The sequence below is a fragment of the Oncorhynchus gorbuscha genome, linkage group LG23, assembly GCF_021184085.1.
Source record: "Oncorhynchus gorbuscha isolate QuinsamMale2020 ecotype Even-year linkage group LG23, OgorEven_v1.0, whole genome shotgun sequence".
Taxonomy (NCBI): domain Eukaryota; kingdom Metazoa; phylum Chordata; class Actinopteri; order Salmoniformes; family Salmonidae; genus Oncorhynchus; species Oncorhynchus gorbuscha.
Window position 1 is genome coordinate 8,333,246 of NC_060195.1, and position 27,741 is coordinate 8,360,986.

The 27,741-nt window shown below is 41.9% G+C and overlaps 1 protein-coding gene across 5 annotated transcripts in view; it reads left to right on the forward strand.

Moving 5' to 3' along the window:
• LOC124010776 (TNFAIP3-interacting protein 1-like) overlaps positions 1-27,741 on the forward strand; it is a 34,540-nt gene continuing 6,799 nt past the window's right edge. Inside the window, exons 1-12 of one of the 5 annotated variants that reach the window (XM_046323436.1) lie at positions 18-123; positions 1,101-1,308; positions 15,217-15,415; positions 18,785-18,934; positions 19,371-19,465; positions 20,043-20,102; positions 21,497-21,697; positions 22,776-22,870; positions 23,321-23,468; positions 24,420-24,521; positions 25,246-25,311; positions 25,722-25,853. In XM_046323436.1, coding sequence (XP_046179392.1) covers positions 15,253-15,415; positions 18,785-18,934; positions 19,371-19,465; positions 20,043-20,102; positions 21,497-21,697; positions 22,776-22,870; positions 23,321-23,468; positions 24,420-24,521; positions 25,246-25,311; positions 25,722-25,853 — 1,212 coding nt within the window. In that variant the 5' untranslated portion in view covers positions 18-123; positions 1,101-1,308; positions 15,217-15,252. Of the gene's footprint in view, positions 124-1,100; positions 1,309-12,087; positions 12,204-12,693; positions 12,753-15,216; positions 15,416-18,784; positions 18,935-19,370; positions 19,466-20,042; positions 20,103-21,496; positions 21,698-22,775; positions 22,871-23,320; positions 23,469-24,419; positions 24,522-25,245; positions 25,312-25,721; positions 25,854-27,741 lie in introns of those variants that run through there. The other 4 variants (XM_046323433.1, XM_046323434.1, XM_046323437.1 and 1 more) reach the window with 4 other exon arrangements.

Below are 27,741 nucleotides of genomic sequence, written 5' to 3' on the forward strand. Positions count from 1 at the left end.
GTGTAGACTGTAGACTACACCGTGCAGCAGCCCAACACTGATCATTTAAACAAAGACGACATAACGACACAACCTCAAAATCATCCCCATTTCATGTTCATTATTATACATTCGTAGATCAAGGTAAATAGTAAACTTTCTTTGCAATGCATTGTCAGATCATCACCCTGTGTTGCAAAATGGTCCTTTCTGACTGCTGTAAAAGTAAGGCAATTCTATTGGATTCTCTTCAAGTCAAATGGTTTAATTTAATATAAATGAGATTAGACTTGGTTATTAGGCCTTATACTGTATGGACATTAATGGCTGTGTTATGTAAACTAAATGTGCATAGATACACATGAGACCTCATACCATTTAATTTCCATCACACTTTAGTTGTGATTCATGAAGGGTACGATGCAAAAAAACTCTCAAACTGTACAGTTGTATCTCCATCTCTTCATTTAAAGACTCAAACTGTACAGTTTTATCTCCATCTCTTCATTTAAAGACTCAAACTAATCATGGAAACTCTTACTGACAGTTGAGGCTGCTTTGCATGATGTATTGTTGTCTCTACCGTCTTGCTCGTTGTGCTGTTGTCTGTGTCCAATAATGTTTGTACCATGTTTTGTGCTGTTGTCTGTGTCCAATAATGTTTGTACCATGTTTTGTGCTGTTGTCTGTGTCCAATAATGTTTGTACCATGTTTTGTGCTGTTGTCTGTGTCCAATAATGTTTGTACCATGTTTTGTGCTGCTACAATGTTGTGCTTCTGCTATGTTGTGTTGCTACCATGTTGTTGTCATGCTGTGTTGCTACCATGTTGTTGTCATGTGTTGCTGCCATGCTATGCTGTTGTCTTAGGTCTCTCTTTATGTAGTGTTGTGGAGTCTCTCTTGTTGTGATGTGTGTTTTGTCCTATATACGTATATATTTTTTTAAATCCCAGTCCTCACAGGAGGCCTTTTGGTAGGCCGTCATTGTAAATAAGAAGTTCAATAAAATTAAAATAACATAAAACTCTAGTATTTCTGTGTAGAGTAGAATTAACACATACCAGACTGATAGTGTTGATTGTGTCTGTTCTGCTGGTTGTCTTGTGTTGTTCACTTTAGGACAGATCAGTCTACGCTAGCGCTCAGTTGGACGGAGCCCAGGTCCCCCTGCTCTGCTCTGTTCTCTTCTGTTGAGGCTATGAACTGCATCAGATTCTTTCTCTATGTGGGAATTCCCCATGTATCTCTAAAAACATTGAAATAGCTTCCCCCGACTCACCAGTTTCCTTATTAAAAAGTGCCTCTCGGAAAGACGCTCAATGTGTCGGTGAGTTTCTTTGCTTTTTTTCTAAATTGTATATATTGATTTAATTTTGTTAAATGTTATAAGATAGTTTGTCTAGGTTATAAATAGTCCTGTGCTGAAGCTTTCTGACTCTGACTTGGTCATGCTAAATGAATCATCTAATTTTCTTACAGGGGAAAATCAAGTTAGTGAACAAAATGCTATTGATTTGTGAATGATTGTTAACATTAAAAAGGTTAAATTTATCGAGAATATAATTCTTAATATCTCAAACAGATACATCATAATTATAAATATGATACATCAAATATATAAACATGATACTCTTTCTGTAATCTAAAAATCATGTTTTGATGTCATATAATATATATATTTTTAAACATTTAAATCCATTTCTGTGATGTAATATAATCTCTTTAACTGATTTGGCGAAAGAAAAAGAATTGCAAAACTTTCCAGAGTCATTATAGGTCATATTTGTTCCAAAAACACATCAGAAATTATAACATGACATTTTTGTAATCACTTCAAATTAAACATGATTTTACAATTGGTGTATATTAACAGTACATTTTTAACCTTTATTTAACTAGGCAAGACAGTTAAGAACAAATTCTTATTTTCAATGACAGCCTAGGAACAGTGGGTTAACTGGTCTAGGAACAGTGGGTTAACTGGTCTAGGAACAGTGGGTTAACTGGTCTAGGAACAGTGGGTTAACTGCCTGTTGAGGGGCAGAAGGACAGACAGACTTGTACCTTGTCAGCTCAGAGGATTTGAACTTGCAACCTTTCGGTTACTAGTCCAACGCTTTAACCACTAAGCTACCCTGCCTTCCCATCTGCTTCCCCATCTGCTTCCCCATCTGCTGCCCCATACATCTGAATTATGAATAACAAACCCTATACTGAACGATGTACATACACCATGCTAATATCAGTCAGCTTTTCCAGACTTCCATTCAGCACATATCCAACCAAGTTACAGTCCAGATGTGGACGTTTCACAGTATTTTGTTCTTGAGGAGAAGCCTAAAGTGAGCCATGTATTGCGGAAAATTATGTGATGTTCATTCCTACAAAGAAGAAAATAACTTTGATATTAAAAGTATATTAGTTCAAATGTTTTTGTTAAAGTTGAATGACCAACGTGCTCGAGACCCAAATGAGAAATTGACAGTCTTCCCTTGACCCAAATCGTCCTCCAATGATTCAAATTAAGAATAAATAATACCCACCTCTCAGATGCCCAGGGCCCACTTTTGGTCCTGACCCATAGTTTAAGAAATCCTGGGCTAGATCAAGGGCCAGTATCCACTCGGACAGATGAAAAAATATTTCAATGGAGATTGGAGACTTGTGTTAGATCTGTTTCCATCTACTTTATTCTACTCCATTCTACTGTATTCTACTCTACTGTACTCTATTCTACTGTATTCTACTCTACCATACTCTATTCTACTCCATTATATTGTATTATACTCTACTGTACTCTATTCTACTGTATTCTACTCTACTGTACTCTATTCTACTGTATTCTACTCTACCGTACTCTATTCTACTCCATTATATTGTATTCTACTCTACTGTATTCTACTCTACTGTACTTTATTCTACTGTATTCTACTCTACTGTACTCTATTCTACTCCATTATATTGTATTCTACTCTACTGTACTCTATTCTACTGTATTCTACTCTACTGTACTCTATTCTACTGTATTCTACTCTACCATACTCTATTCTACTCCATTATATTGTATTCTACTCTACTGTACTCTATTATACTGTATTCTACTCTACTGTACTCTATTCTACTGTATTCTACTCTACCATACTCTATTCTACTCCATTATATTGTATTCTACTCTACTGTACTCTATTCTACTGTGTTCTACTCTACTGTACTCTATTCTACTGTATTCTACTCTACCGTACTCTATTCTACTCCATTATATTGTATTCTACTCTACTGTACTCTATTCTACTGTATTCTACTCCACTGTACTCTATTCTCCTCTACTATACTCTATTCTACTCTATTATACTGTAGTCTACTGTACTCTATTCTACTCCATTCTAATGTATTCTACTCTACTGTACTCTATTCTACTGTATTCTACTCCACTGTACTATATTCTACTCTACTGTACTCTGTTATACTCTATTATACTGTATTCGAATCTACTGTACTCCATTCTACTTTATTATACTGTATTCAAATCTACTGTACTCTATTCTACTCCATTCTAATGTATTCTACTCCACTGTACTCTATTATACTGTATTCTACTGAATTAAACTCTACTGTACTCTATTGTACTCTATTCTACTGTATTCCAATCTACTGTACTCCATTCTACTCTATTCTACTGTATTCTACTGTATTCTACTCTATTCTACTGGATTCTACTCTACTGTACTCTATTCTACTGTATTCCACTCTACTATACTCTATTCTACTCTATTATACTGTATTCTACTCTACAAGTACTCTATTCTACTCTATTATACTGTATTCTACTGTACTGTAATGACTTAAATGTAATGTAATGTACTGTACTCTATTCTACTGTATTCTACTCTACCGTACTCTATTCTACTCCATTATATTGTATTCTACTCTACGGTACTCTATTCTACTGTATTCTACTCTACTGTACTCTATTCTACTGTATTCTACTCTACCGTACTCTATTCTACTCCATTATATTGTATTCTACTCTACTGTACTCTATTCTACTGTATTTTACTCTACTGTACTCTATTCTACTGTATTCTACTCTACCGTACTCTATTCTACTCCATTGTATTGTATTCTACTCTACTGTACTCTATTCTACTGTATTCTACTCTACTGTACTCTATTCTACTGTATTCTACTCTACTGTACTCTATTCTACTGTATTCTACTCTACCGTACTCTATTCTACTCCATTATATTGTATTCTACTCTACTGTACTCTATTCTACTGTATTCTACTCCACTGTACTCTATTCTCCTCTACTATACTCTATTCTACTCTATTATACTGTAGTCTACTGTACTCTATTCTACTCCATTCCAATGCATTCTACTCTACTGTACTCTATTCTACTGTATTCTACTCCACTGTACTCTATTCTACTCTACTGTACTCTGTTATACTCTATTATACTGTATTCTACTCTACTGTACTCTATTCTACTGTATTCTACTCTACCATACTCTATTCTACTCCATTATATTGTATTCTACTCTACGGTACTCTATTCTACTGTATTCTACTCTACTGTACTCTATTCTACTGTATTCTACTCTACCGTACTCTATTCTACTCCATTATATTGTATTCTACTCTACTGTACTCTATTCTACTGTATTTTACTCTACTGTACTCTATTCTACTGTATTCTACTCTACCGTACTCTATTCTACTCCATTGTATTGTATTCTACTCTACTGTACTCTATTCTACTGTATTCTACTCTACTGTACTCTATTCTACTGTATTCTACTCTACTGTACTCTATTCTACTGTATTCTACTCTACCGTACTCTATTCTACTCCATTATATTGTATTCTACTCTACTGTACTCTATTCTACTGTATTCTACTCCACTGTACTCTATTCTCCTCTACTATACTCTATTCTACTCTATTATACTGTAGTCTACTGTACTCTATTCTACTCCATTCCAATGCATTCTACTCTACTGTACTCTATTCTACTGTATTCTACTCCACTGTACTCTATTCTACTCTACTGTACTCTGTTATACTCTATTATACTGTATTCAAATCTACTGTAATCCATTCTACTTTATTATACTGTATTCGAATCTACTGTACTCTATTCTACTCCATTCTAATGTGTTCTACTCCACTGTACTCTATTATACTGTATTCTACTGCATTCAACTCTACTGTACTCTATTCTACTCTATTCTACTGTATTCCAATCTACTGTACTCCATTCTACTCTATTCTACTGTATTCTACTCTATTCTACTGTATTCTACTCTACTGTACTCTATTCTACTCTATTATACTGTATTCTACTCTACTGTACTCTATTCTACTCTATTATACTGTATTCTACTCTACAGTACTCTATTCTACTCTATTCTACTTTATTCTACTCTACCGTACTCTATTCTACTCCATTATATTGTATTCTACTCTACTGTACTCTATTATACTGTATTCTACTGTACTGTACTCTATTTTACTGTATTCTACTCTACCATACTCTATTCTACTCCATTATATTGTATTCTACTCTACTGTACTCTATTCTACTGTATTTTACTCTACTGTACTCTATTCTACTGTATTCTACTCTACCATACTCTATTCTACTCCATTATATTGTATTCTACTCTACTGTACTCTATTCTACTGTATTCTACTCTACTGTACTCTATTCTACTGTATTCTACTCTATCGTACTCTATTCTACTCCATTATATTGTATTATACTCTACTGTACTCTATTCTACTGTATTCTACTCCACTGTACTCTATTCTCCTCTACTATACTCTATTCTACTCTATTATACTGTAGTCTACTCTACTGTACTCTATTCTACTCCATTCCAATGTATTCTACTCTACTGTACTCTATTCTACTGTATTCTACTCCACTGTACTCTATTCTACTCTACTGTACTCTGTTATAGTCTATTATACTGCATTCGAATCTACTGTACTCCATTCTACTTTATTACACTGTATTCTGCTCTACTGTACTCTATTCTACTCCATTATATTGTATTCTACTCTACTGTACTCTATTCTACTGTATTCTACTCTACTGTACTCTATTCTACTGTATTCTACTCTATCGTACTCTATTCTACTCCATTATATTGTATTCTACTCTACTGTGCTCTATTCTACTGTATTCTACTCCACTGTATTCTATTCTCCTCTACCATACTCTATTCTACTCTACTGTACTCTATTCTACTGTACTCTATTCTACTCCATTCCAATGTATTCTACTCTACTGCACTCTATTCTACTGTATTCTACTCCACTGTACTCTATTCTACTCTACTGTACTCTGTTATACTCTATTATACTGTATTCGAATCTACTGTACTCCATTCTACTTTATTATACTGTATTCTACTCTACTGTACTCTATTCTACTCCATTCCAATGTATTCTACTCTACTGTACTCTATTCTACTGTATTCTACTCCACTGTACTCTATTCTACTCTACTGTACTCTGTTATAGTCTATTATACTGCATTCGAATCTACTGTACTCCATTCTACTTTATTACACTGTATTCTGCTCTACTGTACTCTATTTTACTCCATTATATTGTATTCTACTCTACTGTACTCTATTCTACTGTATTCTACTCTACTGTACTCTATTCTACTGTATTCTACTCTATCGTACTCTATTCTACTCCATTATATTGTATTCTACTCTACTGTGCTCTATTCTACTGTATTCTACTCCACTGTACTCTATTCTCCTCTACCATACTCTATTCTACTCTACTGTACTCTATTCCACTGTACTCTATTCTACTCCATTCCAATGTATTCTACTCTACTGCACTCTATTCTACTGTATTCTACTCCACTGTACTCTATTCTACTCTACTGTACTCTGTTATACTCTATTATACTGTATTCGAATCTACTGTACTCCATTCTACTTTATTATACTGTATTCTGCTCTACTGTACTCTATTCTACTCCATTCTAATGTATTCTACTCCACTGTACTCTATTATACTGTATTCTACTGAATTCAACTCTACTGTACTCTATTCTACTGTATTCTACTCTATTCTACTGTATTCTACTCTACTGTACTCTATTCTACTCTATTCTACTGTATTCTACTCTACTGTACTCTATTCTACTGTATTCTACTCTACTGTACTGTGTTCTACTCTATTCTACTGTATTCTACTCTACTGTACTCTATTCTACTGTATTCTACTCTACTGTACTCCATTCTACTCTATTATACTGTATTCTACTCTACAGTACTCTATTCTACTCTATTATACTGTATTCTACTCTACTGTACTCTATTCTACTCTATTCAAAACCAGCGAGCCGATGTTCAAGATAAGCAATACAACTAAATTATTCCTGATTAGAAAGACAAACTTTTGCAGGTTTTTTTTTTTGTTTCACAATATAAACATGTTTTGTTGGTTATGTAACGCCAAATGTAAAAATTTGGCAGAGCTAGAATATGTATATTTCTGAAAAACAGATTTGATTAAGCTTTAGCTCAGCAGGCTAAAACTGACTTTATAGTTCCAGCTGGGTTTGAACTGGGTTTGTTCCAACTGGGTTTGTGCCGTCCGACTGGGTTTGATGGAAAGGGAAGAATAAAAAGATAGCAGAGTGCCAAGTTTTAACCATTCTGATGGTTACCTGGCCTGACATGAGTGAACTGTTGTGTCGCCCCCCCATACCGGAAACAAAGCTTTTCAGTCTTTGTAAGTCTAAGGTTGGCTCGGAGGGCTGGTTATGGCCAGGGTTGCCTAGGTTACTTTCTAAATGTAATCCGTTTCAGTTACTAGTTACCTGTGTGATTACTTTCAGATTACCTTGAAGAGGCATTAGAATACAAAAATGCTAGATCAAATGCCTTAGGTTTGTCATCATAGTGGTTTCTGTGGTCAGTCTCACTCAGGTGGAGCAAACTGAAACGTGTGCTGTTTTTCATGTCATTGGGACAACAAAAAATACATACTTTCGGGAATTTAAAAGTAATCCAAGAAGTAATCATCCATTTTTTTTTTCAAAAGTATCTGTAATCAGATTACAGCAGCATTGCTGGTGATGTAATAGATTACAGTTACTGGTTTTTGTAATCAGATTACATTACTCCCCAACCCTGAATATGGTGTCCAATGGGTCCTACAGACCACAGAGAATGAGAGAGGCCTCTAGTGGAAAAAAGACTGTATTAGCATGGGCATCGCCAATGAGGGCTTCCACCCTTTTAATGTCGTCAAAACGGGTGGGACTTCCTACTTCCTTGACTGATCCTCCTAGTGACACTGTTGGACTCATGTCCACCCGAGTCATCAGGAGAGATCAGCCAATCGTGAAGAAGAAATTGACTACTTCAAAACCAGTGGAGGCTGGTGAGAGGAGCTATAGGAGGACAGACTCTGTGTAATGGTAGGAATGTAATTCATGGAATGGAGTCAAACACGTGTTTTCCATATGTTTGATACCATTCCATTTAATTATATTCCAGCCATTAAAGCTAAATGACTTAAATGTAAATGTAAATGTTAAAACAAGAGCCTGTCCTCCTATAGCTCCTCCCACCAGCCCCCACTGGTCAAAATGCAGCCCATGCTGTCACAGACGCTTTAATGACACATATGCAAAGGTGAGTCATCTATCTAACTGTATGGTAAAGACACAGGTCTGCACTGTGTCTCACGTATTTTAGTCAATAGCAGTTTGTGTTTAGGTATTGTTATATTTCCCACAATATGTCTCTATTGGTTTTGGTTGCATCTAGTGAATGGAGGTCACCCATCATGAGATACCTATCTTTGAAAATAACTGAGCAGAATGTTGTTGATCATAGGCCTATCTGCAGTAGGCCTATGCATGCTGGTGTTGGCACTTGTATCAAGGTTGTCCCAGAGTTCATATGAGCATACAGTGAGGGAAATGAGTATTTGATCCCCTACGGATTTTGTACGTTTGCCCACTGACAAAGAAATGGTCAGTCTATAATTTCAAAAACACATGTCAAAAATGTTATAAATTGATTTGCATTTTAATGAGGGAAATAAGTATTTTACCCTCTTAAAGGGAGTGCTCCTAATCTCAGTTTGTTACCTGTTACCATGAAATACTCATTTCCCTCACTGTAGATAGAACATCATGGAAATAGTCATTCGTCCTGTAGAGCTTTTTAAAGGAGTAGTGAAGTCTGTGACTGTACTACAGCCTCTGCCTAGAGGTGCAGAGCTATAAAGGAGTAGTGAAGTCTGTGACTGTACTACAGCCTCTGCCTAGAGGTGCGGAGCTATAAAGGAGTAGTGAAGTCTGTGACTGTACTACAGCCTCTGCCTAGAGGTGGGGAGCTATAAAGGAGTAGTGAAGTCTGTGACTGTACTACAGCCTCTGCCTAGAGGTGCAGAGCTATAAAGGAGTAGTGAAGTCTGTGACTGTACTACAGCCTCTGCCTAGAGGTGCGGAGCTATAAAGGAGTAGTGAAGTCTGTGACTGTACTACAGCCTCTGCCTAGAGGTGGGGAGCTATTTATTTTTATTTATTTTTTTATTTCACCTTTATTTAACCAGGTAGGCTAGTTGAGAACAGGTTCTCATTTGCAACTGCGACCTGGCCAAGATAAAGCATAGCAGTGTGAACAGACAACACAGAGTTACACATGGAGTAAACAATTAACTAGTCAATAACACAGAGAAAAAAAAGGGGAGTCTATATACATTGTGTGCAAAAGGCATGAGGAGGTAGGCGAATAATGACAATATTGCAGATTAACACTGGAGTGATAAATGATCAGATGATCATGTACAGGTAGAGATATTGGTGTGCAAAAGAGCAGAAAAGTAAATAAATAAAAACTGTGGGGATGAGGTAGGTGAAAATGGGTGTGCTATTTACCAATAGATTATGTACAGCTGCAGCGATCGGTTAGCTGCTCAGCTAGCTGATGTTTGAAGTTGGTGAGGGAGATAAAAGTCTCCAACTTCAGCGATTTTTACAATTCGTTCCAGTCACAGGCAGCAGAGTACTGGAACGAAAGGCGGCCGAATGAGGTGTTGGCTTTAGGGATGATCAATGAGATACACCTGCTGGAGCGCGTGCTACGGATGGGTGTTGCCATCGTGACCAGTGAGCTGAGATAAGGCGGAGCTTTGCCTAGCATGGCCTTGTAGATGACCTGAAGCCAGTGGGTCTGGCGACGAATATGTAGCGAGGGCCAGCTGACTAGAGCATACAAGTACATACAAGCAGTGGTGGGTAGTATAAGGTGCTTTAGTGACAAAACGGATGGCACTGTGATAAACTGCATCCAGTTTGCTGAGTAGAGTGTTGGAAGCAATTTTGTAGATGACGTCGCCGAAGTCGAGGATCGGTAGGATAGTCAGTTTTACTAGGGTAAGCTTGGCAGCGTGAGTGAAGGAGGCTTTGTTGCGGAATAGAAAGCCGAATCTTGATTTGATTTTCGATTGGAGATGTTTGATATGGGTCTGGAAGGAGAGTTTGCAGTCTAGCCAGACACCTAGGTACTTATAGGTGTCCACATATTCAAGGTCGGAGCCATCCAGTGTGGTGATGCTAGTCGGGCATGCGGGTGCAGGCAGCGATCGGTTGAAAAGCATGCATTTGGTTTTACTAGCTTTTAAGAGCAGTTGGAGGCCACGGAAGGAGTGTTGTATGGCATTGAAGCTCGATTGGAGGTTAGATAGCACAGTGTCCAATGACGGGCCGAAAGTGTATACAATGGTGTCGTCTGCGTAGAGGTGGATCAGGGAATCGCCCGCAGCAAGAGCAACATCATTGATATATACAGAGAAAAGAGTCGGCCCGAGAATTGAACCCTGTGGCACCCCCATAGAGACTGCCAGAGGACCGGACAACATGCCCTCCGATTTGACACGCTGAACTCTGTCTGCAAAGTAATTGGTGAACCAGGCAAGGCAGTCATCTGAAAAACCGAGGCTACTGAGTAAACCGAGGCTACTGAGTCTGCCGATAAGAAAATGGTGATTGACAGAGTCGAAAGCCTTGGCAAGGTCGATGAAGACGGCTGCACAGTACTGTCTTTTATCGATGGCGGTTATGATGTCGTTTAGTACCTTGAGTGTGGCTGAGGTGCACCCGTGACCGGCTCGGAAACCGGATTGCATAGCGGAGAAGGTACGGTGGGATTCGAGATGGTCAGTCACCTGTTTGTTGACTTGGCTTTCGAAGACCTTAGATAGGCAGGGCAGGATGGATATAGGTCTGTAACAGTTTGGGTCCAGGGTGTCACCCCCTTTGAAGAGGGGGATGACTGCGGCAGCTTTCCAGTCCTTGGGGATCTCAGACGATATGAAAGAGAGGTTGAACAGGCTGGTAATAGGGGTTGCGACAATGGCGGCGGATAGTTTCAGAAATAGAGGGTCCAGATTGTCAGCTATAAAGGAGTAGTGAAGTCTGTGACTGTACTACAGCCTCTGCCTAGAGGTGCAGAGCTATAAAGGAGTAGTGAAGTCTGTGACTGTACTACAGCCTCTGCCTAGAGGTGCAGAGTTTATAGCTAAAATCCTTAGTTGCTACATATTTTTGGGGGACTTATAAATTAATGACATATACCCATTGATTCTTGAAGAATATAATTTCTAAACACTTAATGAGATTATTTCAACAGTCGTACCCCATCTCAACCCGAAATATACATTTGTTTTACACCAATGTTTGTAAACAACATACATTTAAACACACACACTGTATAGCCTCATAACATGGTTCAAATCATAATTATGGTATCATGGACAGTCAGTCCTTAGCATCTGTAGCTCTGTCTATGAATTTGAGAGTGGTTATATATGTCTAGGTCCATCCCTCAGCTTTTTACCAAACCAGACGTGGCTTTGCCGGCTTTGTTATTGTTTCAACTAAGGATTCTAGCTTTAAGGTCACGGGTTCAAACCTTGCTCTGACTGCAGTCATCCATGCCCCCCAATCAATCCCTGAGCTACCAAGGTTTGGAGCAACAACAACAAAAAACTGCACGGTTTCTTTAAAGATTAACACGGCCTGTGTCAAGCTTCTGCATTGGTCGGCCCGCTTGTCAATCACAACTGTTTACAACATCAAACGACAGCGAGGTGGAATTTCCCAGGTTACAGCAGAGGCCACTTCCGCATTTGGTGTCTGGGTAAATGGATGGAGCCACTGAAGCAGAAAGGTAGCTAAAACATAAACCAAAGATATCTTTGTTTACCATGAACATTTATAGAAAGTTGTCTGGATTCAGACACTGTTTTTTTTTTTGTGTAACAAATGACTAGGTCGTTTGCTATCCGTGATATATTGTGTCATGTCAGCTATAATTTGCATGACTTTGTTAGCCAGGACGTTATCTTGTAGAAATACTTTCACTTAGATATATAACGTTATCTAACGCGAAAAGGGCTATCGTTCAAATAAGCTAAATGTCAGCTTGCTATACTACTTTGTTAGCTAACGTTAACTAACTAATGTTTATTTTTTTTCGGCATCTTAGCACCTGAAATGACTAGTTAGCTAGCTAGCTCCATGGCTAGACGTAATTTGTATCGTTAACTGAAGCCAGCGGTGAAACTCCTCAAGGATGTCTCTCCTAACTACTGAACCGCGAGAGTTGTTCTCGCTTGCCATCTAATCAGGGACTGTTTTCTGGACTGGATACTTTTTAGTCGTCTCTTCTTCTCATCTGTAAATGAACGAGGAAAGAAAGAAAGGCCGAAAAGACCGAGTGAGTTGGGTCATGTTGTCTTGTCTCTCGGTGGACACATCATCACATCTCATGACAACATCCAGTTTCAATTCAATTGGTTTTAATATATTGTCTTTCATTTCGTTATTCTATTTTGCAACGGAGATCAACTACTAATCGTCTGGTTTCTACTATACAATGTCTTTGTTTCTCATCTTTTCTGCCTGGAAGTTCCGTGTTTTATTATTGCATGGTCATTTTTCAGGCATTCTCCAATGTGGCATTTTTAATAGCATTTTTACAAGGTTGTTATCACTCAATGACTTGACCACATCAGAGTTTCTAGGGTTACACATTTTTAAATGATCGTGTCCTGAAATAGCTTTTACAGAAGTCCCCTTTGATGGTGACGTTCATATGTGACTCTTTGCATTGTAAATGATTTAGTGGGAAACCAAAACAATGGTTTTTATGTAACAACTTCTCCTCCAACGCTTTCGGGAAGTATTTAGACCCCTTGACTTTTTCCACATTTTAGTTTACTTTACAGACTTATTCTAAAATTGCTTTTTTTTCTTCCCCTTTATCAATCTACACACAATACCTCATAATGTCAAAGCAAAAACAGGATTTTAGAAATCTTTGCAAATGTGTCTAAATTATTATTATTATTATATTTTTTAAGACTGACATACCACATTTACATAAGTATTCAGACCCTTTACTCAGTACTTTGTTGAAGCACCTTTGGCAGCGATTACAGCCTCAAGTCTTCTTGATTGTGACGCTACAAGTTTGGTACACCTGCATTTGTGGAGTTTCTCCTATTCTTCTCTGCAGATCCTCTCAAGCTCTGTCAGTTTGGATGGGGAGCGTTGCTGCACAGCTATTTCCAGGTCTCTCCAGAGATGTTAGATCGGGTCCAAGTCCAGGCTCTGGCTGAGCCACTCAAGGACATTCAGAGACTTGTCCCAAAGCCACTCTTGCGTTGTCTTGGCTGTGTGCTTAGGGTCGTTGTCCTGTTGGAAGCTGAACCTTCGCTCCAGTCTGAGGTCCTGAGCACTCTTGAGCAGGTTTTCATCAGGGAGCTCTCTGTACTTTGCTCCATTCATCTTTCCCTCGATCCTAACTAGTCTCCCAGTCCCTGCCGCTGAAAAACATCCCCACAGCATGATGCTGCCACCACCATGCTTCACCATAGGGATGGTGCCAGGTTTCCTCCAGATGTGACGCTTGGCATTCAGGACAAAGAGTTCAATCTTGGTTTCATCAGACCAGAGAATCTTGTTTCTTATGGTCTGTGAGTCTTTAGGTGCCTTTTGGAAAACTCCAAGCGGGCTGTCGTGCCTTTTACTGAGGAGTGGATTCTGTCTGAGGAGCTGGCCTGATTGGTGGAGTGCTGCAAAGATGGTTGTCCTTCTGGAAGGTTCTCCCATCTCCACAGTGGAGCTCTGTCAGTGACCATCAGGTTCTTGGTCACCTCCCTGACCAAAGCACTTCTCCCCTGATTGCTCATTTTAGCCGGGTGGCCAGCTCTAGGAAGAGTCTTGGTGGTTCCAAACTTCTTCCATTTAAAACAATGGAGGCCACTGTGTTCTTGGAGACCTTCAATGCTGCAGAAATGTTTGGTACCCATTCCCAGATCTGTGCTTCGATTAATGTTTTTTATTTTAAATTTGCAAACATTTTTAAAAAACTGTTCAATTTGTCATTATGGGGAATTGTGTGTAGATTGATTTAGAAAAAAAGTTATTAAATCCATTTAGAATAAGGCTGTGCCATAACAAAATGTGCAGACAGTCAAGGGGTCTGAATACTTTCAGAATGCACTGTATATGAGGGAGTAGGAGGTTGGTACTGCTCCTCCTGTAGGAGGTTGGTACTGCTCCTCCTGTAGGAGGTTGGTACTGCTCCTCCTGTAGGAGGTTGGTACTGCTCCTCCTGCTCCTCCTGTAGGAGGTTGGTACTGCTCCTCCTGTAGGAGGTTGGTACTGCTCCTCCTGTAGGAGGTTGGTACTGCTCCTCCTGTAGGAGGTTGGTACTGCTCCTCCTGTAGGAGGTTGGTACTGCTCCTCCTGTAGGAGGTTGGTACTGCTCCTCCTGTAGGAGGTTGGTACTGCTCCTCCTGTAGGAGGTTGGTATGAGATTTACATTTTGTAATGTCATGCTAAAGATCATCTCAATGTCTATTAGTTTCCCCCTTAGCTTTGTGTGCTAGAGCTATTGACTTAGCCTGGTCCCAGATCTGTTTGTCAACTCCTTGTCATTCATTGCCATGCCATGGAGTTGACATGATAGCACAAACGGATCTGGCACCAGGCTACTAAAGTCTAGGTTCTCCCATCACAAACGGTAAACATGACATGGGCCTATTTCCCCGTACTGTTACAAAAGTTACTGAGCATAGTCAAAACACATCCCCTAACTGAAACCTCCCACACAGCTCTGCCTCTCTTTCTATTGGTTCTTTCCTATTGACTTTTCTGTTCTGTTGTTCCTCCAGTTCCCAGCACCATGCCTGGTAAGTGAATCAGTGGCGATGGAAGGAAAAGGGCCCTATCGTATCTACGACCCAGGCGGGGGCGAGGCTAATGCCAGAGAGGCCAGGGAGGAGGGCAGCAGCGTTGGAGGGAGCAGCTATAGACTACTGCTGGAAGAGAACAGCGTTCTCCGAGAGAGGATGAAGGGACTCAAGAGCTTAGGTCCGTACCTGCTTTTGTGACGCAGCCTGCCGCTCTGGTCTAGCTCTTTATTATGGTCCTAATCTCTTGTGGACAGAAAACATAGACACATAAGTGGGCATCTGACCAAATTGCGGCAGATTTTAGTTCTGGGTTCATTTTAAATTATTGTAAGACATGTCTTTAAACAACATCCCCCTCATCTACCTGTATTATTGTAGGGACTTGTGCCATTGTACCAAAGCCACTGTACAGCAGTAGACCTGGGTTAACTACACCCCTGGTCAAAAGTTTTAGAACACCTACTCATTCAAGGGTTTTTCCTTTATTTTTACTATTTTCTACATTGTACAATTTAATAGTGAAGACATCAAAACTATGAAATAACACATGGAGTCATGTAGTAACCCAAAAAGTATTAAACAAATCAAAATATATTTGAGATTCTTCAAATAGCCACCCTTTGCCTTGATGACAGCTTTGCACACTCTTGACATTCTCTCAACCAGCTTCATGAGGTAGTCACCTGCAATGCATTTCAATTAACAGGTGTCTTCTTAAAAGTTAATTTGTGGAATTTCTTTCCTTAATGCGTTTGAGCCAATCAGTTGTGTTGTGATAAGGTAGGGGTGGTATACAGAAGATAGCCCTATTTGGTAAAAGACCAAGGCCGTATCAAGGCGATCGAATAAACCCCCACTTCCTTCCATTCTGCTAGCAAACGTCAATGTTATTCTCCAAAGATTGCACGAGTTATGCGGAAGATTAAACTACCAACGGGACTTTTAAAAACTGTAACATCTTATGCTTCACGGAGTTGTGGCTGAACGACGACAATATCAACATACAGCTGGCTGGTTATACGATGTACCGGCAGGATAGAACAGCGGCGTCTGGTAAGACATGGGGCGGTGGACTATGTATTTTTGTAAGTAACCGGTGGTGCACGATATATAAGGAAGTCTCGAGCTATTGCTCGCCTGAGGTAGAGTATCTCATGATAAGCTGTAGACCACACAACATACTGAGAGAGTTTTCATCTGTATTCTTCGTAGCTGTTTACATACCACCACAATCAGAGGCTGGCACTAAGACGGCAAAGAATGAGCTGTATTCCTGCATAAGCAAACAATAAAACACTCACCCAAAGGTGGCGCTCCTAGTAGCCGGGGACTTTAATGCAGGGAAACCTAAATCCGTTTTACCAAATATTTATCGGCATGTTAAACGTGCAACCAAAGGAAAATAAATCTGGACCACCTTTACTCCACACACAGAGATGCGTACAAAGCTCTCCCTTGCCTCCCATTTGTCAAATATGACCATAATTCTAGCCTCCTGATTCTTGCTTACAAGCAAAAATTAAAGCAGGAAGCACTGGTGACCTAGGTCATTTTTTAAAAAAGTGGTCAGATGAAGCAGATGCTAAGCTACAGGACTGTTTTGCTAGAACAGACTGGAATATGTTCCCGGGATTCCTCCAATGGAATTGAGGAGTACACCACATCAGTCATTGGGACCCTGGGACTAAACACCTCCCTCTGCAACTGGATCCTGGACTTCCTGACGGGCCGACCCCAGGTGGTAAGGGTAGGTAACAACACATCCTTAACACAGGGGCCCCTCGGGGGTGCGTGCTCAGTCTCCTGTACCATCATTACATTTTCCAATGACACAACAGTGGTAGGCCTGTTCAATGACGAGACGGCCAATAGGGAGGCGGTCAGAGACCTGGCTGTGTGGTGCCAGGACAACAACCTCTCCCTCAACGTGATCAAGACAAAGGAGATGATTGTGGACTACAGGAAAAAGAGAACCAAGCACGCCACGATTCTCATCGATGGGGCTGCAGTGGAGCAGGTTGAGAGCTTCAAGTTCCTTGGTGTCCACATCACCAACAAACTAACATGGTCCAAGCACACCAAGACATGTCGTGAAGAGGGCACGACAAAACCTATTCCCTCTCAGGAGACTGAAAAGATTTGGCATGGGTCCTCGGATCCTCAAAGCGTTCTACAGCTGCACCATCGAGAGCATCCTGGTTGCATCACTGCCTGGTGTGGCAACTGCTCGGCCTCCGACCACAAGGCGCTACAGAGGGTAGTGCGAACGGCCCAGTACATCACTGGGGCCAAGCTTCCTGCCATCCAGGACCTCTATACCAGGCGGTGTCAGAGGAAGGCCCCAAAAATTGTCAGACTCCAGCCACCCTAGTCATAGACTGTTCTCTCTGCTACTGCACGGCAAATGGTACCGGAGTGCCAAGTCTAGGTCCAACAGGCTTCTACCCTCAAGCCATAAGACTCCTGAACATCTAGTCAAATGGCTACTCAGATTATTTGCATTGCCCCCCCCCCCCCTTACACCACTGCTACTATGTCATCAATGCATAGTCACTTTAATAACTACCTACATGTACATACTACCTCAACTAACATTGACTCTGTATTGGTACCCCCCCCCCCTGTGTATAGTCTCGTTGTTGTTATTTTACTGCTGCTCTTTAATTACTTGTTACTTTTATTTCTTATTTTTATCCTTATTTATTTTTTACTGCATTGGTGGTTAGGGGCTCGTAAGCATTTCACTGTAATGTCTACTATACCTGTTGTATTCGGCACATGTGACTATGATTCACAATGTAGAAAATAGTAAATATAAAGATCAACCCTTGAATGAGTAGGTGTTCTATAACATTTGACCGGTAGTATCCATGTGATCTATCTGACAGATCTCAAGACCATACCCCCCCCCAACCCTCATCACACTCCTCTGTTGAGATTAGTGTTGTGACCTATACATTATGGGTACATATTCTCATAGCCTTGTAGGAACAATGTGGTAAGACCTGATTTTCATTCTTTGGCAATGTGCTGTAATGTTTGCAGGGAGTTTCTCTAGTGACTTGTGACCTTGTATATTTTTTGAGTTGGTGTGGTCTGTTTCTCTGTAATGAGTAATGTTCTCAGGGTCGGCATGATTTTAGTTGTTAGTCATCAGAAACACTAGCTACCGTCTATCCGTCATGTATTATAGGTCATGAATAACATTCATCTATATGCCACAACGCAAAATGAACAAGTGACTACTTCAAATCAAGATGTTTCTGTCTGTCTGGTGTGTAGGAGCAGTTTGTTACTGCTGTGAATACGGTTGTTACTAATGGTTTGGTGTGTAGGAGACCTGTTACTGCTGTGAATAGGGTTGTTACTAATGGTTTGGTGTGTAGGAGCAGTTTGTTACTGCTGTGAATAGGGTTGTTACTAATGGTTTGGTGTGTAGGAGACCTGTTGTTACTGCTGTGAATAGGGTTGTTACTAATGGTTTGGTGTGTAGGAGACCTGTTGTTACTGCTGTGAATAGGGTTGTTACTAATGGTTTGGTGTGTAGGAGACCTGTTGGAGGAGTCTCAGTGGGAGGCTTCTAAGTTACGTCAGCGTGTAGAGGAGCTGGTCAGAGACAACGAGGCCCTGAAGTCTTCGACCTCCAGCTTCGCTACCAGTCTGTGTATGGGAGGACCTGTTCAGACTGAGACACAAGGTATGCTATCAGAGATGGGTTTCCTACATGATTATTCATGATTTGCAGCAATATGTTATCACCAATGGCCCAGTGCAATCAAAAACGTGATTGTCCTGTTTTTAAATGTTAATTTTTTTTTTTAATAAATATATATTTCCACACTGAGGTTGGTGTAATATTGTGAAAATGTTAATGTAATTTTAGTGTAAGAGCTGATTGAAAATACCACCTGAAATTTCAGCCTGTTTTGGTGGGATGGAGTTTTGGCCTTGGTGACATCACTAGTTAATAGACCAATAGGAGGTCCTAATCTTTCTGTCAATAACGGCTCATTTTCATACCCCTCCCAGACACTCCTAGCAAAATTCTTGCTTCAGGAATCGCCCTTTGATAAGAAGCTATTTTGAATGTATTTTTGACCCTATAACCGTGATGTGACTCCTAACTGTTTCAGGTCAGAGGAAGCTTCACCGTCAGCCCAGTAACGACCAGAGACCGAGTCAGTCGTGTCTCTCAACGGAGAAGGCCCTACATCATGATCAGCCCAGCGTAAGTAAACAGAGATTTTACTTTATAGCTATATAGTACTTTATATTTTATAGATGATGTGCTGGGCTGCTCAGCTTGCTCAATAATAAGTACAGCCTCATTAGCCTACATCTGAAACATAAGTCACATGGCCGGTGGTGGTGTCTGTCCCAACTGGTTTCTGGCTTCCAGCAAAAGCTAACTGAAAGTAGTTTAATTTTTAACGGTTCACCTACGTTCAATACATTGTAGCTACAAGTGTAAACCATATTGGTTAACTAAATAGTCGTATTGGTTTACTTAAAGGGATAGTTTGCCAAAATCCCAATGAAGTTCCTTTTTCTTCCCCAGAGTTGGGTGAACTTGTGGATATCATTTTTTTTATAGTATATTTTTATAATTTTAAGCGCTACTGCTAGTTAGCCTTGGTTCGGGAAACTACCTCTAACATCCTCCTTACTGGATACAGAGGCATACAAATAAAAAAGGTGAGTTGGTCGGACTCTGGGGAAGTAGATAAAGGGCTTCATTGCCAAAATCCTGAAGTATCCCTTTAATACTGACCAGTCTGGATCATTGTCCTCCTTGGTGCTTGTAGGAAGGTCTGTCCGAGTTTGAGGTGGTGAATATGGAACAGAAGACCTCTGATACCCTGACGGTAAGTACTAGAGGCTAACAATAACAGGGGCAAAAAAATAGGATGTTTGGAAACAATCCAGGTTCTTTATGTAATTGGTTCAGTTTAATCCATAAAGTTGTGTGTGTAGCCTACATTCAGGACCACTCAATCTGTTTGTGTCTAGAAGGCTCAAGTTCAGCAAGAATTGGACTCTGTGTGTGTGTAGTTATAATTTCCAGTCAGCACTGTTAAACTGAGCAGTTGTTTTGGGCCCTGTACAGGGCCAGACAAGAACAACAATATGATCAGAAAATAGAAAGTGATGTATCATTTAAAAGCTATACCTCTTCCCCCATAAATCATGCTCTATGTTCATAGAACATACAACATAGGTCAAGTCACCAAAGGTGCAAATTGGTGTCCTATTTTATTTCAAATCTCTCATTCACCAACATGGGGACAATGTTGCCATACTGACTGGACAGGACTGTGTTTGTAGGACTTAAGAGTTCTGAAACCCCAAAATGTATTTTATAAGGGTAGTAATACAATATTCATATAGTCGTTTTAGAAGTTGAGGTTTAAAAACTACTGAACATGGTCGTTATACCTGGTGGAGAATCTAAGAGCGGCTCCTCAAGTTTCATTTCCTTAGCTCTCGGTTGTCTTTGGTCTTGTCTTCTATATCAGGAACTTCTCCTGTGTCTCTCTTCTAGTGAGTCAACTAACAGCCAACTAACTCAATACTGGTAGCTCGACATGGGTCAGCACAGGGAATGTCCACGATTTATTACTGACCACACACACACACACACACACGCCTGCAGTTAGAGAATGCCTGACAGGGAAGAATGTCAGTCACAGAATATTCCGGACTGATATGGTATAGAATCAAATGACTATCGCTGATATAATGCATCATCACCCAAAAGTATAGGAAAACTGTGACACATTTTCACACGTCTATAGACTGAGCTTCTTCTAAATGTTTCATCAGCTCGGAGTCGATCTTAATGGGTTTTTTGCTTCATTGTATAATATTGCACAACATGTATAGCCCTGCATTGCATATAGGATATAGAGCGTAACTTACATGATTGATCAATCAATACAACAGGGATAGTCGCAATCAATACAACACGGGATAGTCTATCTACAGGCTGTATGATCCAGATGGGATTTGTCCTTATTTTTATACATTTCGTATCCATGAAACTGGAGAACTAGAAATAGGTTGTTTTTGACATTACTTGATTGGAGTCCAGTCAGTATGGCAGTACAGAGCTTCTGATTGGTGTTTCTCAGATCCTCTTTGTTTTGCTATCATATAATTCTCTCTTGAAATAACAAAGATGTTTTTTTATCTTAATGTCATATTTGTCTCAAAATGTATTGTTTTGGAGGTGCTATATAAAGTTTGATTTGATCTCCAGGCTGGTGCAGGAACAGGACAGCTTCCTCAGGAGAACCAGGAGTTAACCAGCCAGCTACAGCGTCTAGAAAGCTCCTTTAGTATCTTTGCTGAGGCGTCCAACCCCAACCAGCTCCTAGCCCACCTGGGACGCATGGCCGTCGAGTTCCACCACCTCTCCACCAAGGTCCAGAAGAACGAGCAGAGGACCTCCCTCCTACAGGTAACTGACAGGGGAGAGAGGCAGGTAGACAGCCAGGCTTAGTAGACAAATGTCCACACAGGTATTTCAAAGACTGGAAATTCAGCATGTGACCTGAATAGCGAATGACTGTTGTGTATTTTGTCATTCCTGATGCTGAACCAAATGATGTTGCAAAACCAAGGCAGCGTCTAGTCTTCCTGGGTCCAAATAGGAAACGAAACACACCAAATGAAATGCATAACACAATACATCATATAATTCAAAATACAATACAAATTCATTTTAATATATATGTCTCTTTATATGCCGTAAGGTGTTCTTTTATCAGTTTTTATTGCTAGCTTGAGTTTCCTGGGGTGGCAGAGTTCCACGCTACCGCACAGCAAGTGGTACTAGAGTGCCAAGTCTAGAACCAAAAGGTTCCTTACCAGCTTCTGCCCCCAAGCTAGAAGAACTGCTGTAAATAGCTGGCCACCCAGACTATTGCTTATTATGACAGGGGGGGACTGGAGCACTAGCCTAGCGGTTCACTATGTTGAAGGAGATCATCCTGGAACCACTGTGGTTAGGGAGAATCCCCTCTCTTTTAAAGACTGTTGGTTGCTCCCACAGCAAGTCAAAATTGTCACAAACAGAGACGTTCCTGTCTGTGCAAAGTTTCTTCAGGGACTCCTTTAGGGCAGCGAGGCGGCAGTAACTTTCCGGACCCTTTCTATAGTACGGCATCGGGCCAGATATGATTATTCTCTTCCCTGTGCCAACAAGGGTGTTCAAGACAATGTTGTAGTCCTTCTACGGTTCCTCAGATTGCCAAAGTGAGTGACGATGGTGCCAGTATTAGAGTAGTTGGCTAGAACGGAATTGATGTCTCGGACACGGGCGCCTGGGACGCTGGACCTTGGTCAGCCCACAGGCCGTAGGCAGGCCGAAGTCTCTCACCACCGAGCGTCCCATGATGACCGTGGTCGAGAGAGTCCGATGGGGAAGGAGAAGGGGGAACAGAACGGGACTGCCTCGGTCATGTGGGGGGGGGGTGTGTGTCTTGGTACAGGAGGACAGTGCTGTGTTACTCATGCGTGTCCCTCTGTTTGTCAAGACTCTTTGTGAGCAGCTCAGACACGAGAACAGCGAGCTGAGAAAGAAGATGGAGGAAGACCTTCAGTACAGAAATGGAGATGTGGAACTGCTGAGGTGAGTTGTTGTATTTTCTCTGCATTCAGTTTCATCTCCCCAGGGGAGAGGAGGAGTTTACATTTACTATTGTGACTTGAAACGGTTGGCGTTATGCTGTTTTCTGCTCCTAAGTCAAGTTTAGTACTTTGTTGGAGTTTATTGAGCTTAAAGGCAATAAACTGTTGGTAGTCAGTAAATTATAAGTGGACTTTCACTTTTGTTTTTCACATTGATTCTCTGTCTAGCAACTACAAAGCTTCAAGTGAAGTGACAGTTGGTCAAAGTTTTGTTTTTGATGATTCCCGGAATTGCCCTAATATTCTCCCTACCTCAGTGGGGCTGTAGAGTCTTCCCAGAGAATATTCTAGGGCTCTGCCAAGCAGCACATTCCTCCTACTAAACACTGTGATACATAGTCTAGATATCTCTATAACTGCATAGTAACACTAACCCTGCTGGTCACTGCAGACCAGAGAACCTGAAGCTGAAAGAGCAGGTAACGGGAGCAGGAGAGACCGCGGCAGAGAGCGAGAGGCAGCCAGAAGCCAAAGAAGACGTGGTGAAAGCGGAAACTGCCAGCGTTAGATCCAAGATGGAGGTCAGCACACCACAGAAGGTATGGAAATCCCTCCCGAGAATGGATGGAATGGCACCTGTCTGATTCAGAGTACATTAAAAGCTGGGGGGTAGAGAGAGAGAGAGGGGGGGCAATGATCAGCATAGACGTCTAGGAAGCCACAGCATCATTTCAGGATGTGCACTGTTACAGTAAACACTCCAGTATTTAAATACTCTAGTTTCCGTATTGAGTATTGGCAGTATGAGTCAGGTCATTGCCAGGCATCGCGGTAGTGGAATAGTTACCATGACTGATGTCTCATCCTAACGTACTGTACAGTATGGGGATGTGATTGACTGTAGTACTACTGTAATGCTTTTTTCACATTGTCACTAATGTACTGTACAGTATGGGGATGTGATTGACTGTAGTACTACTGTAATGCTTTTTTCACATTGTCACTAATGTACTGTACAGTATGGGGATGTGATTGACTGTAGTACTACTGTATTGCTTTTTTCACATTGTCCCATTGGTCACTAATGTACTGTACAGTATGGGGATGTGATTGACTGTAGTACTACTGTATTGCTTTTTTCACATTGTCCCATTGTCCCATTTGGTCACTGTAGAATGTCTTGAGAGACTTCCCCAAAAAAGCACATGTTTATTTTTATGACACGACTTGTGTAAATGGTAAATCTGTACCAGTGCTGGGAATTGTAAGAGCGATGTTTCATATCCTTGTCCTGTTGCAGAGTGGGCTCTATGAATGAATTACGTTTCATCAAATCATTTATTGCGAAACGCATCATTGTGATGTTTTGACAGTTAGCTTTTTGAAAGTCCTATGTCTTGAAAATGTGATTGCTGACATGGGGGGGTGTTTGTCACTGTATCAACACTGGGATCTAATGAAAACAAATACAAAAAAATAAACAGGTTTGAAATTGGATTATTCCTTGTTTTTTAAAAGAATCATCATGTTTTATATCCCTTGTACTACAGCGGAGGGGGAATGCCACAGAGATGGAGAAAGCCCTGGCCAAGCCCTGTGACCCAGAGGCCTACGAGAAGAAGATCAAGCTTCTAGAGAAGCAGAGGAAAGATGTGAGTCTCCCTCTCAACGTTACATCAGTTGTTCTCTTGCCACGTTTAAAAAAAAAAGTATTTGTTATAAAAGTGTATGTCCCAAATTACACCCTATTCCCTTAAAAAAAATTGTGCACTAGTTTTGACCTGGGTCAATACATAGTAGTGCACTAGTTTTGACCTGGGTCAATACATAGTAGTGCACTAGTTTTGACCTGGGTCAATACATAGTAGTGCACTAGTTTTGACCTGGGTCAATACATAGTAGTGCACTAGTTTTTTAGATGCACTATTGTTAAGTGACTGTCACTGGATGTCACATAGTATAAGAGCGTGCAAATGACTTAAATGTAAATGTAAATGTAGTTTTGACCTGGGTCAATACATAGTAGTGCACTAGTTTTGACCTGGGTCAATACATAGTAGTGCACTAGTTTTGACCTGGGTCAATACATAGTAGTGCACTAGTTTTGACCTGGGTCAATACATAGTAGTGCACTAGTTTTGACCTGGGTCAATACATAGTAGTGCACTAGTTTTGACCTGGGTCAATACATAGTAGTGCACTAGTTTTGACCTGGGTCAATACATAGTAGTGCACTTTTTATATGGAGACATTTTAGGACGCACCCTTTGATAAGGTGTTCGTGTTCCCGCTTGAGAGTCTGTGCAGAAATATGTACATGACATATTGGTTTCAGTCATATTTCTGTTGTGATGATGTTGATGATGATGATAACAGGTACTGGATGTTAACAAGCAATGGGATGCCCAGTGGAACTCGATGAAGTCACAGTTTGAACAGAAGGTATGTTCTATATCTCTCTCTCTCTCACACACACACTGTGTTCATATAGTAACCTGTATGTGTTGATGGAGAAGATGTAGTGGTGTGTACTTGGATGACACCCAGTGTGTGTGTGTGTGTCAACCACATGTTCTTGTGACACATCAGAAATCCCCTCACCTCTCTGGTACTCACTGTTCCTGCTGTGGTCCACACACTGAGACGCACACACCCACACACTGAGACGCGCACGCACACACACTGAGACGCACACACCTACACGCCCACACACACTTCCACGGCTCGGAGATTTGGGGCTAACCCTAAACTGCTCCACATCATTCTTCTGAGTCTGAAATGATGATTCTGATCAAATGTCTCGTTGAAAAGACATACTCCCTGTATTTAAGAGTTTGAAACCCCCCGATCAGATCACAGACCTGCGTCAGCGGTTAGCGGACTCCCAGAAGGCCGTGCAGGAGTTAGAGGCGGAGCGAGAACAGAGGCAGCGGGACTACGATAAGAAGCTGCTGCTCGCCAAGTCCAAGATTGAGAACGTACAGGTGAGAACAGACAGAAACATAGAATAGACCCAACAACGTACAGGTGAGAACAGACAGAAACCTAGAATAGACCCAACCACGTCCTCAAGACGTGTACAAACACAACAATGTACACAACATTTTTGGTGTGTGTGTTGGTGTGTGTGTGTCCGGTCTTCACTGCTGGGAACACGTGCATGTCAGCGTGGAGGAGAACCGCTCCAGCCCACTCAGCCACGGTCCGATGAGTATTTCTCACCAGTCTGTTGTGACACAATGGACTCAAAATAGCTCATTTGAAGCCAAGGAAATCAAATGTGTATGTAGACATAACATGTAGAGTGAGCTACTCCAGGAAGTGACGTTGCGGGATAGCTCAGTGCTGCCCCCTCTCATTGAGTATCTCAAGTTGAAGGACTACCGGGGTACTGCAGGCTGCCAGTAGCAACTGAATTATCCTAATAATCCTAATACATCAGAAATTTTTCTGATGTAAAGTTACATTTTGTCACATGCGCCGAATACAACAGGTGTAGACTTAACCGTGAAATGCTTAGTTATGAGCCTTTTCCCAACAATGCAGAGTACTAATATATATACACACACACACACACACACACACACACACACACACACACACACACACACACACACACACACACCAGTACTCAGTCAATGTGCAGGGATACCAGGTTAAGTTAATTGATGTAATATTCACATGTACAGAGCTTTCGGGGTAGTCTCCGGGGCCCTTCGGAGGGTAGTCTCCGGGGCCCTTCGGAGGGTAGTCTCCGGGGCCCTTCGGAGGGTAGTCTCCGGGGCCCTTCGGAGGGTAGTCTCCGGGGCCCTTCGGAGGGTAGTCTCCGGGGCCCTTCGGAGGGTAGTCTCCGGGGCCCTTCGGGGTAGGGGGCCCTTCGGAGGGTCTCCGGGGCCCTTCGGAGGGTAGTCTCCGGGGCCCTTCGGAGGGTAGTCTCCGGGGGTAGTCTCCCCCTTCGGAGGGTAGTCTCCGGGGCCCTTCGGAGGGTAGTCTCCGGGCCCTTCGGAGGGTAGTCTCTCCCTTCGGGGGTAGTCTCCCCTTCGGAGGGTAGTCTCCGGGGCCCTTCGGAGGGTAGTCTCCGGGGCCCCCTTCGGAGGGTAGTCTCCGGGGCCCTTCGGAGGGTAGTCCCCGGGGCCCTTCGGAGGGTAGTCTCCGGGGCCCTTCGGAGGGTAGTCTCCGGGGCCCTTCGGAGGGTAGTCTCCGGGGCCCTTCGGAGGGTAGTCTCCGGGGCCCTTCGGAGGGTAGTCTCCGGGGCCCTTCGGAGGGTAGTCTCCGGGGCCCTTCGGAGGGTAGTCTCCGGGGCCCTTCGGAGGGTAGGGTCTCCGGGGCCCTTCGGAGGGTAGGGTAGTCTCCGGGCCCTTCGGAGGGTAGTCTCCCCCTTCGGAGGGTAGTCTCCGGGGCCCTTCGGAGGGTAGTCTCCGGGGCCCTTCGGAGGGTAGTCTCCGGGGCCCTTCGGAGGGTAGTCTCCGGGGCCCTTCGGAGGGTAGGGTAGTCTCTCCGGGGCCCTTCGGAGGGTAGTCTCCGGGGCCTTCGGAGGGTCTCCGGGGCCCTTCGGAGGGTAGGGGCCCTCTCCGGGGCCCTTCGGAGGGTAGTCTCCGGGGCCCTTCGGAGGGTAGTCTCCGGGGCCCTTCGGAGGGTAGTCTCCGGGGCCCTTCGGAGGGTAGTCTCCGGGGCCCTTCGGAGGGTAGTCTCCGGGGCCCTTCGGAGGGTAGTCTCCGGGGCCCTTCGGAGGGTAGTCTCAGGACAAAAAGTTAATTTCTTTGCCACATCTTTTGTAGTTTCACTTTAGTGCCTTGTTGCAAACAGGATGCATGTTCTAGAATGTGTTTTGTGTTCTAGAATGTTTTATTTTGTACAGGCTTCCTTCTTTTC